Raw genomic sequence first — 13,020 nt, 5'->3', positions numbered from 1 at the left:
AACAGACTTTTAGGGTTTCATGGGCCTGTTAAATAGTTATGAACTAATTAATTTCGTCTGATCCTACTCTACTATATATGTACGATATATTCTATCATAACAGCTGCTATAGACAGACTTTGAGGTTTCTTACAATGTTTTATAGCCATCCCAACAACTCCCAATGACTTGGAGAGCTTCCTCAGTTTCAGAGCATAGACAATATGTTACTTTGTATTTGGTAACACAGTGAAATCTGTGTTTAGTCCTTCTGGGCTGTGAAAGATAAAATTTTCAGTGCCCTTTGAATTCTTGGTTCATTTCTCTAAATATAAATATTGTCTCTGGGAGTAATGTCACTCCGAGGTGACCTTCACAGTGTTCTCCTACATTCATCAATGTCAGCATCCCACAGGTGGTCCGTGCCTTCCACTAACCACAGCTCTTTCTCTTTCTTTCCTGTCTGACTGGCTCTTGCTGGCCCTCAGCAGAGTCACTCTGCTTTGCTGCTCTTGTAGGGCCGAGCAGCCCTGGCTCCCATAATCCTGTGCATGTATGAATGCCCCTCCCCCTACTGGACTCAGCTACCAAGCCCTTAGCACCAGTACTTGGAACCTAGTACTCACAGATACTTGTTGACTTTGGAGCATGTCTGTACCTGCTTGTCAATCTCACGTCTGCATTGCCCCGCCTACTCCCAGTGCCCACTGGGGCTGTGTGCCCTAGAATTTTTGTTCTTGCTGTTACTGCTGCCAGCAAAAGTTTTGTTTTCTATTTAGTACATTTCCCCGTGATTTGAGATTGAATCATGCTGAGGTAGTAGCCAAAGTTGCCCGGCAGAATGTTAGGTCCTCAACTCTGAGGACTTAAGGTGCAGAACATAAGAGAAGAGCAGCAGCCGGGCAGCAGTGGCCCACGCCTTTAATCCCAGCACTCAGGAGGCAGAGCCAGGCAGATCTCTGTGAGTTCGAGGCCAGCCTGGTCTACAGAGCAAGATCCAAGACAGGCACCAAAGCTACACAGAGAAACCTTGTCTCGAGAAAAAAAAAAAAAAAAAAAAAAAGAGAGAGAGAAGAGCAGCAATTGATACTAGAGCTGGAAGCTGAAGATGCTGTTTTGTACCTGGGCTCTACCTGTCCTAGACACAGGTGTCTTTGGTGACCGCTTCACGGTTGGCCGATGGCATAATGAAGGGCACCAGAGTGAGGCGGTGAGCCCCCCTGTGTCTCTAGACTGCCTTTTCCACACCTTTGCCATGTTCAACCCATCTCCAAGCTCATTTTCCAAAGTCATGAGAATAATGGCTATTTTCATTCCTTTCCTGTTGCTGAGTTAAAATAGCCTGAGAGAAGCCATTTAAGGGGAAAAGGGTTCATTACAGCCCCCGGTTCAACATACAGCCCCTCACGATGGGGAGGTCCAGGCAGCCAGAGCCTGAAGCAGCTGGTCACATCCCATCCGCAGAAACAGAAGGATGTATGCATGCTAATGTTTGCCTTGCTTTCGACACTGCATACGGCCCAGGAGTCCCCGCCCACAGAATAGCCATGCCCACAGTCAAAGAGTCTTCCTCCATCAATAAATGTAATCAAGATTCTCCTGACAGGCGTGCCCAGAGGCCCAGCTCACAGGAGATTCTAGGTCCCGTCAAGGTGACAGCACCACGCATCACAATGATCCCCGTCTATTCTCCTCTGCATTTACTTACTGCTGTGAATGTCTCACTCATCAGCGTCCCCTCTGCTCACCCCTTTTCTCCCTGTGCCACACCTCCCAAAGGTGCTGCCCTCTCTAGACATCAGGCCTGCCTTCCAATTCTTTGCTTCTTGTGTTCCTGTCCACAGCCTGCAGAGAAGATGTCTAGTCTTTAAAGGAATGCCTTTCTAGCATGGCAGATGCGGAATTCCTGTCTCTTCTTGCAGTGCCCAGTGGTGGGTGTACCACTGTGCCAAGCACTGTATTATTTGCCAGAGATACCAAGCTAAGACTTGGTGCATGTTCTCATGGAGCTTGACACACAGTGGTTTACTTTAGAAAAGCCAAAGAAGACTTGGTCAAGCAGGTGCTGTTTGAATGTGATTTTTGAAAAGAGAATGGTAGTCTCAAAAGAATGAAGATGAAGGAAATGGACGGTACACGCCGAACAGTGGAGAACCGGGCATGTTTTACAATACAGAGTCACCCCTGTGACTGCTTCGGAGTTCTGTAGACAAAGCATGGCTGAAGCAGAGACTCAGTGGTGAGATTATTATTAGAATATTAAGTAAACTACAGACGTGGCCTCTGTGTGTATAGCAGGGGCTTGGGATTCATAAGAAAGAATGGGGGTGTATGGGAATATTGGTAAGCAAGAGAATTGTATAGTGTTTTTGTTGAAGGTCAGATTATTCCAGAAGCAGAATGGAAGCTATTTGGGATGGGGGTCTCTATTTGGTGAAAGGACAATAATTAAGAGGTTACAACAATTAACTCTTTGTTTGTTTTATTTTTTGAGACAGAGTTTCTCTGTGTAACAGCCGTAGCTGTCCTGGAACTATCTCTATAGACCAGGCTGGCTTCGAACTCACAGAGATCTGCCTGCCTCTGCCTCCCAAGTTCTGGGACTAAAGGCGTGCACCACCACACCCATTATCAGCAGTTAGTTCGTTTAAGTGATGAGTGCCTAAACAGAGGTTGTGGGAATATTCATGGGAATAGAAGAGGGGAGACTGGTTAGATGAACATTGAAGGGGTGACTCAGATGGCAGATGAGGAAGAGAATTTCTAAGATAACTCTCAGGATATAGAATATGCAGAGTGTAAGCAGGAGGGGAGCTGGTGTAGAGATGGCTCTAGGGTCTGTAGGACATCAGGATGGCAATGTTACTGGGAAAAGGGGGTGCACAGGTCCAGCACCGAGGAGCCGTAGGTGAGGCCATGTGGGTGGGTCAGGCATGCCTAGCAGGAGTTATGAGAGACTGCCAGAGTGCTGAGGAGGCCCGGAAAGAGGAGCAAAGCAGGGGGAGGACTCCAGCAGGGTTATTTGTGCAGAGAAGGCTTTTGAGAATGACATCATCGCTCAGGAGGGATTGGACCATGGCAGAAAGGTGCATAAGACAGGAGGGAAAGTCAGCACTAAAACGTTGTTAGTTGCTACAACTGGGAAAGCGGTTGAAGCCCTGTGGGTAACTGTGTTTTAGAGGCTCTTAGTTAATATATAACTTGGTTTTTCTTGACTTGTTTCGCTTAATTTAAAAAGCCATCCCATGGAGAGGGAGATGCTTGGCCCTGTCAAAAACGATCTGTCTTTAGCGGGGTCAAGAGTCTCCTGGGCTTTAGAATGTGCAGCCACTTTCAGAGAGACACGAGTAGCTTCCATGCAGGGGTGAGGGCTTGTGGGACGGTGGGGTGTAGGGCTTGGAGGATGGCTGAGTGGAGGAAGTCTCTCAAGGCTTTGCACTTTTGCTGGCTTATTGCCAGCACACTCCCAACATTCTCCGTCACCCTCTTCATAGCCACACGTTTCAGTTTCCCTTTGATTGCTAGATACTCCCACTTTGCTCTTTAGATCCCAAGCCATGACTCTGCTTCTAATACTATCTTAACATGCAAAGGGAACAATATGCTTAGGATGCCTCGAACATATTACCAGGAAGTCACTGTGGTGGAGTCAATGAGTTTTCAATCTGTTGTTTGAGTGAATCTATGTGAAGGAAATAAGCTGCGCTCAGTCTCCTTCCTTTAGATTTCATATTGGCGTTTTGTTTACGTCGTCTTGCTGTGAGCGCCGAGTTGTGATTGGCTGTGAATGTGTCGCCTCCCTCGGGTGGGTTCTTTGTTTGCCTTTCTCTTTTTTTTTTACAAGAATAAAGGAAAAATACGTTGTCCTGCCGTCTGTCCTCCCCTCCGTGACATGTGTCCATTCCATTGACAGTTATTCAGTTTGGGTTCGTCACCTTATTTGTGGCCTCTTTTCCACTGGCTCCCCTGCTGGCTCTGGTGAACAATATATTGGAAATAAGAGTGGACGCGTGGAAGCTGACGACTCAGTATAGACGCATGGTGCCAGAAAAAGCCCGGGACATCGGCGCGTGGCAGCCCATCATGCAAGGAATAGCCATCCTGGCTGTGGTGACCAATGTGAGTAGCCTGCGATCCACAGTCTACACCTCCCACTATTATTTTTATTTGGCATGTGTGATTTGCCTGCATGTATGTGGACCACATGTGTGTTTGGTGCCTAGTGAGGACAGACAAGGGATTAGAACCCCCTGGCACTGAAATTTCAGATAGTTATGAACCACCATATGAGTGCTAGGAACAGAACCCGGGTCTTCTACAAGAGCAGCAAGTGTTCTTCACCACTGAGCTGCTTCTCTAACCCCCAGTATGGCTTTTAGTTGCTCTGCAACTAATCTTTTTACAACACATTTTAATTGCTTATAATTATTATTGACTCACCACATCAGGACATCCTCCACAGGTAGTATTGCTGCTCCTCTGCTGACGTCTGTACCAAAAGAAACAGAGTAATAAGTACTGACACTTTTGACTCATATATAACATAAAAAAAAAGCATCACCAAAGGGCGCTTTTAAACACAGACAGATAAGGGTTCATTTAGTGTCAGAACACCCTAAGAGAATCCCACTGTATATATCACTGTATATTCTAAAATGACATCTTTAAAATACTAACTGTGATGAAGGAGAAATTGGCCATCCTAACTGGGTGTTAGTTACCTTCTTGTTTCCAGGGAAACAGCTCCTACAGGAGGTGGGACAGTCCCTACGTCATGGCTGCAGCAGCTTCATGACTACATGTGTCCCAGCTGTGAGAACACAACTGGATTGTACTGTACAGGTTGCTTCTTTGGGCACAGGCCGAGAGGCAGTTTTTAGGCAAAGCAGTTTAATGGCAGCCTATCCAAGGATCTCTTGCCTCCCCTTGTCCTCCAAACCAGGATTATTTCTACCCATATTTCACTACCAGTCTGACCAGGCCAGCTTCTTGGACAAAATGATTTTTTTTTAAATTTTAGCTTCTTAAACCACGGTTGCTGGGTCCCCATGAACTCCTGGGAAAGCAGAAGAGAGAGAGAAGCCATGTCTGTCACAGGCTCCGGAGGAGGGAAGTGGGCTGGAGTCAGGCCGCTCTGAGTTCCACTTCCCACACCACAGCTTGAGCTGTGGGATCCTGGCCCTGTGCACTTCAGAGCCCCATTTTGTGTGTGGTAGATGAGTGATTCTGTCTCAGCGTGGTTTGGGAAGTCGGTGAGTTCCAGCAGACACATGGATCCCGGTCCTCCTTCACATGGTTGCTACTGTTTAACTTCATTACCCAACGTCATTAACTGTGGCTCCCTGAGGACTCTGACAGGCACTGACAGGCACCTCAAAGCCAGTCATCGCACCCCCCACCCCCGACGGGTTACAATGAAACAAGTTATGTGGGACACAGCTGTCACCCCCACCCCCACCAGTTTTCTGAATGGCAGGCTACCTCCAGCTTTGGGGAACTGATAGATTAAGTCAGTTTCCTTTCACCCCAGTAGCCCCTACCGTCAATGCCCACTGTGTTTCGAAACGCAGACTCATGTTTAGATCCGTGACAGCCAGGCCTTCCGAGTGCTACCGTCACGAAAGCACGAATCTGTCCCATCCAGTAGGCTACAGTACGTTAGGCAGGGCAGGGCAGGGACATGGATCCGGGCGCTTTAGGAAGACTTTGGGCAGGAAGGTTTGAAACTGGAGGGCTTTTTGTTTGACCTTCAGAAACAAACAACAAACAAGAAAATTGATCTGGTTCAAATTCCTGATTCCTCAGGCATTCTGGAGTGATGGTGTTCAATACCGTTTCCCTAGATCCCTGCCGCGGCTCTTCTCCATGAGCACAGATGGAGGATTGGCTAGGTTTCCAAAGCGCTGTGTGTGTGTGTGTGTGTGTGTGTGTGTGTGTGTGTGTGTATTTTTACACCCGGGGGCACACACCCCCACCCACTAGCTAATTGAGACTACTGATTATTTTTTTCTTTAGTATACCCTAACAAAGCCCCTTACTAGATTTGTGTCATTGATTACACTGTGGACAGCCTTCAGTCCGTACTATTAGCATTTGTTACACTTATAAAACACACTGTACACATGCATACAGGTAACCATGAAACATTATCTGTTACCACACACATATATAACCCTCCCCCTGAAACCCCCCCACATGATGTCCACAACCCAACGTGTACAAAAGAGGGAAGAGAGGCCACCAAGGTAGGAGATGCCAAGCAGGCGTGTGCTGGGAAGTCATTTGGGTTAAGGCTGCTGGTTCCATAAATAAGCGCAGCTGACATTGTTGTGCCTTGCCAGAGCATCTGCTATTGAAGAGCAATTTTAATTTATTTTGATATAAATGGAACTTGTGTGTAGAACAGCATGGGAAATGAGGCGAGCTGCGTTATGTGTATTCTTGCAGTGTATCTCGGAGCCGCTCAATTCAGGGGGGAAAGGTACCTTGTCAGGAAACGAGAGACTTATCTTCCTTGTTGGAATTTTTGTACCTTCCTGAAGCACGTCTTCGGGTGATTCTGTAAAAAGATAGCATTGAGCTAAATGATAGCAGGAAAACTTCATCTACTGAAATCTGTCAAACACCAAATCTTCTTGTCTTACCTCACTGCTGACAGGCAGACACACATGCATGCATACATACATACACACACACCTCACTGCTAAATGCAGCAGGCACACATGCATGCATACATATGCACACATACACATACCTCACTGCTGATAGACAGGCACACATGTGTGCATGCTTGCATACATACATACCTCTCAGGCAGGCACACATGCATCCATGCATACACACACACACCTCACTGCTGACAGGCAGGCACACACACATACACACACACATAGATTCTTCACATCGCAGAAAGCAAGGTAACTAGCTTTAGTGGTGGCTAGGGAGACTTGATTGTTTTCTTGCTTTGCCTGAATCTTGTTTGTTGGTTTGTGGTCTCACTGCAACTAAACCATGAATACTATTAAAAGTCACTTAGCACCAAAAACATGTCTGGTCTTGTGCTTCAGTTGGAGAAGCCTAAAGTGCATACCCTTTGTCCTTCCTGCAAACCAATTTCATATACCAGAGTTAAAAGCCCAAATTAAAGATCTTTGGGGAAGGTCTGTGGGGTTCTAAATAGGCTTTCATCCTAGGACACTTCTGCCTGGCACAGACACAGACTCATCATTGACCTGTCTCTTCCTTCTATGCAGGAACATATGAAACTGTGTTATGTGATAATTTATAATTTCAGAACTTTATCCAGTTAATCTTTTGGAAGTTTGGATGCTCAGATACTAGATGTCATAACGTAGCATTGTTTTCTGACTGGGTGACCAGAACAAACCCAATATTGTTTATCAGGCCATGGATTGTCTAAGTAAGCCTAAAATACCATGGGGGTAAGGAGCGTGAGTCCAGTGGCTGTATATAACTATACATCAAGAGCTATGTATTTTATTCAGTTTTCATTCTTCTTTGCGAGAGACAAGTGATTTTTATGAAAAAAAAATCAGCTTTGTATAAATTCTTTATCCCACAAATGAGTTCTATGAAGCAAGATTATCTTCCTAACATTGACCTCAGTGTTATATTGCAGGAGCGTTCTAAATCTAAACCACAGTAGTCTCCCGTTTCTCTCGAGTAGAGCTCTGAGGCTAGCTAGCTATTACAACTTGGAGTAGCACTGATTTACACACAAGTTATGCAAGTCAGTCCTGCTCTTCATGGTGCCCCAGTACAGTTATTCTCCACAAATGGTGTTTAAAGAATTTCAGAAGCTCAGCGAGCAACTATCGGGCCTTTCCCTCATACCTGCCCTTAGAATGGAAGATCTCCCCAAGTGTCCTCTGCTTACGTGTGTACACCTGACACTTAGAAATGAAATTGGCAGAAACAATGATTCTGTTATGCCATGAGCCACAGCGACCATTCTAACGCTCCCTTTCTCATTTCCCCCACCGTAGGCCATGATCATTGCCTTCACGTCAGACATGATCCCCCGACTGGTGTACTACTGGTCCTTCTCCATCCCTCCCTACGGGGAGCACACTTACTACACCATGGACGGCTACATCAACAACACTCTCTCCGTCTTCAACATCACCGACTTCAAAAACACAGACAAAGAAAACCCATACATTGGGCTTGGAAACTATACCCTGTGCAGGCAAGTTTTGAATCACCTGTTTAAAAATGAACTTCGTCTTATAAAAAGCCTTTTTGGCATGTGTGATAAGATTCTATCTGGTGTGATTTAAGTCTGTGTTAAGAGACAGTTTTCATGTGGCTTTCTTTTTAATAATACTCAAAAAAAAAAGAGAAAAAGCTAATAAAGACCAAGGGTAGTACTTTTAAGCCAAATTTGAAAGGCGTTCAAATGGACACATCGTAACTGATGGAGGAGAAAAGCCTTGTAATTCTTAGAAATGGAGATAGCTGAGAGTTTTACACATTCAAATCATTCAGTTCTTAAGACTGTCTTGTGAGGCTGGGGAATGTAGCTCAATTGGTAGTTCTTGCCTAGCTTGCACAAAGCGGGAAACCGGGAACGTGGTGCATGCCCGTAAGCCCAGCACTGAGAAGGTACATGCAGATGAATTGCTCCTAGTAGAGGCAAGCTTGGGATACATAGTGAGTTCAAGACCAGCCTAGGATATATGGCAAAACTATTTCAGTAAAATAAAATAGAAGAAAGAAAGAGGCACACAGGCTCTGCGGTAGGAGCGCTTGCCTCCCGTGGGCATGGCCCCAGGTTCTATTCCCAGCAGCGCAAGGAAAGAGAAGTAAGATAGCTCAAGGATGACACACTGGCACCTCCCTCGGCAAAGACAGAAAGATGGGTGCAGTGAGGTGTCTCCTGTGCTCTGCGCTGGTGGCTGGGAGGTCAACATGGGTAGTGCACCCTAGCTCACTTACTAGTAGGTAGTTTGTTGAACATGTAGGTCATGCAAATTTATTTTCTCTATTACAATTTCTTAAACCAAAATTCATTTAATTCAACTGTTCAAAGTCATGCTGGTTCAGATTTTCAATAACACAACCTAGAAGTCAGACAGAGCCAAAACAACTGTTCCAAGTGGTCTGCTTGTTCGGACTGTACATATTCTGATCTCAGTAACTGCATTCTTGTTGTCTAACGGTGTACAGCCAGGAAACTAGAAGTAGGCAGCCTGATGAAGACAACAGAGTTAGGCGAAAGGCTTAACCAGCAGGCAGTACCAGGCGCTACGGCCCAGTCGGCCTGATGGTCCCTATGGAAATGTACAGATCTGATGCCCAAGATAGCTAAAGTGTTTTATATCTTTTCAGAAATCAGGGATAAAGACTTGTGGAAAATATGTAAATACTTAGTCAGTTTATAAAGATGCGCCTTATTTTACACAGCTAGAATCCATCATTTTTTTATTATATGCTTAGTAAGTGACTGCTGGATAATTTTCTTCTAGTGCTTGATACCAAACTGAACTTTAAGTGAAATGTATGTGATGTCCACCTTAAAAGTCTTTGCATCAGAGAAGACTCTGGTTTTAAATTGGGCCCTGGTTTACAATATTAATCAAAAAGATTTGTCTCCTGATATGCCTGGTTGTGTTTTCAGGTACCGTGACTTCCGAAACCCACCTGGGCACCCACAAGAGTATAAACACAACATCTACTATTGGCACGTGATTGCCGCCAAGCTGGCTTTTATCATCGTCATGGAGGTGAGAGAACCGTGCTCTGAGGTGGTCTACAGTCATGCCTATGCGTAGGCCGTCTATGTCCTTAAGTATTGCCAACTCCATAAACTATATAATCCTCCCTTCTCACCGCTTGTTAAAGACTGTTTTAGGACACCATCAAATCAGCGTTGGCCTGAGACTAGACCTTCCATAACTCTGTGAATGAAATGGCTGTCTGCTTTAAATTCTAAAAAGCATGCCATGTCGAGGGAGATGCAGTTCCACTTAATACGGTATTAACTGGGTGTCTTTCCCACTTTGGGGCGTTGAACAGTGTGTTGGATTGTGAAAGGCCTCTGCCCATGGAGCTACGATGTGTCTGTGTTACCATTCAGTGCTACATGGAGACTCCTAGTGCTTCGTTCGTGCTCGCTCGCGCTCTCTCTCTCTCTCTCTCTCTCTCTCTCTCTCTCTCTCTCTCTCTCTCTCTCTCTCTCTCTCTCTCATTCTCATTAGTACTGAGAAAACGACACAGCTGTAGACTGTCAATTGAGCTGGCCAGTGTCTTTCTCAGAGTGGATTAACTGGTAACAAATGACAGCCTCAACATCTGTTGTGCAAAGAAAGAAATCAGCCCTTGCTTGTGTAAGCCACTGTAGGTAAGTTTTCTGTCATGTGCAAACACCAATCCAACAAATTCCTAGGCTTTGCAATCTCATTTAAAAAAGAAAAGAAAAAGAAAAAACCACCGAAGACTAAGAAAATGGGTGATGGAGGAGAGGAACACTTTCCATAACAGACAAAAGGTGTCGGACATGGAGCGGAAAGTACAACATGGGTCATAAAGGAAGATGCAACTCGCCCAAGATGGGAGCCAGAGACAAGAGGCAGGCGGCTGACAAAGAGCACGAGGATTAGAATGGGGGAGGATTCTCTGCAGCGACCGCAGGGCTGGAGACGACAAACGCTAGCACTTCAGAGTGCTGACCTAGAAGTGCATTGAGAGGGAAAAACTGAAATTTTTCCACAGTTCAGCGCTGCTGAGCCACAGGCCTCTACAGAGGGTGATGATAGCAGACTCTCAGAGAACACAGAGGGGAACCCTTCCCTGGCTCCCGTGAGGCTAGAAGAGCCTACATCAGAGGTTCTCAACCTGTGGGTCGCGACCATTGGAAATGCGTGTTTTCTGATGGTCTTAGGAACTGAGACACCACTCCGGAGCAAAATTACAGTTATGAAGTAGCAATGAAAATAAATTTATAGTTGGGGGTTCCTAAGACCCTCGGAAATATGTGTTTTCCAATGACCATGACCCACAGGTCGAGAACCACTAACCTAGATCCTAGACACAGACAAGCATTGGCACAAGAGGGGAACTGGTGGACACAGCGGCATGTTTTTACCCCAATGCTGGGGAGGCAGAGGTGCCTCACCCCTGTGTGGCCCTGTCTCAAACAAAACAAAAATCCTTAACTCTAAAGAGAAAAGGAAGAAACACCAGGCCCTTCTCGCAGGCTCATAAATATACATATCCTTGTGGGATGTGCAGACTGCACCTGCAGGAGAATTTTTAAAAAACAGCATCATGCCATATTGCTTTAAACCAGAAAATGAACCCCGCCACCTGTGAATGTTAGCAGCCTCTGCGTAGACGAAGTTGGAGAAGCTGAATCTTGTCCTTCCTCTCTTGTGCCCCTTCCGTCACACCTGGTGGCCGCAGCATCCACGCTGCGGCCGTCCCCGAGTGAGGTCAGGGTCCCCAACGGCATGGCAGTGTGTGTGTCCCACTCCCCTTCCTCTCCTCTCTCTCCGCTGTAGCCATTCCTTCACTGCCTAAGTCACTGACCCCGCTCTGGCTATAGTGACCGTCCGTCAGTCTGTCCTGTAGTGAATTCCTTGAGCAGCCTCTCCTGCCCACATGTTACCCAGCTGTGAGCACTACAACCTCTGACTCTTCCATGAAGCGCCTTCGCGTGGCTTCAGGAAAATACTTGTTTTTTAAAGCAGGAAAGAAGTCAAGGAAGGTGGGAAGGATAAAGGGGTGAGTTCAGCAAAAGGAAGTAACAATACACAGTGCATCCCCGATAGTGGATCATCTAATGTAAAGAGAAGATCAGTGTGCTTACAGGGAGAAGTGGCCGTCAGCCAATCACACAGATGTGGATCAGCCCCCCTTCTGCTGCGGACAGGTCATCGCTACCGAAAATAACAAACTCACAGTTAAGTGGCCCTCTAGACCAAGAGGGCCTGCCTGACACCCACAGAACGCTGCGCCCAGGGTCACGCACGCGTTCTGTTCCTCTCCACAGAGCGGCATCCCCCCAGGGCACGTCACATGGGGAAGCCACAGAGCAAGTCTCAGCACATTCTTAAAAATTAAAATTAGATCAAGTGGCTTTGCTGAGGACAGTGCAATTAAGTGAGAAATTAATCAGAAAAATCTGGGAACGTACACATGTGCACAGACATTAAATGACGTATGTTCAAGCAACCAGTAAAGAAAAGAAGGGATTTTTCTTTTAACTTTTAAGTCAGTGGTAGTGGAAACAAACATGCCAGTGCCTATGGAATATCATAAAAGTGGTACTGAGGTAAGTTTATATCATTGGCCACATCAGATTAGCAGAGAAATCCCAAATAGCCTGTCATGCGGCCTCAAGGATGAGAAACATAAGCTTCTCTGCCCAGCTCAGCCGGAGCCCAGCGCCACCAAACCTTTCTGCGTGGTTATCTCCAGACAGCTGCCTTACTCCCACGTGTTCTCGTACCCTCTCTGGTCTACCCAGGCTGCTCCTCTGTGTACTCCAGACAACACCCTCATCTGGCCGGTTGCTCGGGACAGTGTTCTTCGAGTCCCTCTGCCCCTTTTCCTCTCCCTCACCGCTGCGTCCTAGCCCGTTGGCTTTCTCCCTGTGCCGGCTAGCCTCGCGCTGCTCGAGCAATACTGGCAGGTGTACTCTGGCTGATCGTTTCTTCCATGGTCACCTGCTGCCTTTGGGCCTCTACTGAGACAGCACCCCAAACCAGGAGAATGCTATGGAGAGGTAGCTACTCCCCTCGTGGCAGCCAATAAGCAGAGGGTAGGAGATAGAGTCCCAGAATCCACTTCAAGCACACACCATGATAACCTAACCTCCTCCCGCCAAACCCCATCCCCTCAATTGAATTTCAAGCGGGCAGCCAACCTTCAACACAGGGCTTTGGAGAAACTTTACAGAAACCAAGGTCCACCAGGCCAGGGGCACCATCATTTCTTGCCTGGCTGGGGCCTGGTCTCTACCTGGAGACAACTGTGTTCTGACCTCAGAGTAAAGGCCAGAGTCCCTGCTGTGCTATC

The 13,020-nt window shown here is 46.5% G+C and overlaps 1 protein-coding gene across 2 annotated transcripts in view; it reads left to right on the top strand.

Moving 5' to 3' along the window:
- The window catches only part of Ano6 (anoctamin 6), a 186,644-nt gene that overhangs the window by 168,921 nt on the left and 4,703 nt on the right, over nucleotides 1–13,020 (top strand). For both annotated transcript variants that reach the window (XM_059247004.1, XM_059247003.1), the window contains 3 exons: nucleotides 3,893–4,098; nucleotides 7,986–8,188; nucleotides 9,620–9,725. In XM_059247004.1, coding sequence (XP_059102987.1) covers nucleotides 3,893–4,098; nucleotides 7,986–8,188; nucleotides 9,620–9,725 — 515 coding nt within the window. The remainder of the gene's footprint in view (nucleotides 1–3,892; nucleotides 4,099–7,985; nucleotides 8,189–9,619; nucleotides 9,726–13,020) is intronic.

Source organism: Peromyscus eremicus, chromosome 20 (assembly GCF_949786415.1).
Source record: "Peromyscus eremicus chromosome 20, PerEre_H2_v1, whole genome shotgun sequence".
Classification (NCBI taxonomy): domain Eukaryota; kingdom Metazoa; phylum Chordata; class Mammalia; order Rodentia; family Cricetidae; genus Peromyscus; species Peromyscus eremicus.
Note: the sequence above shows the minus strand (reverse complement) of the source record. Positions and strands in the feature narration are given on the sequence as shown.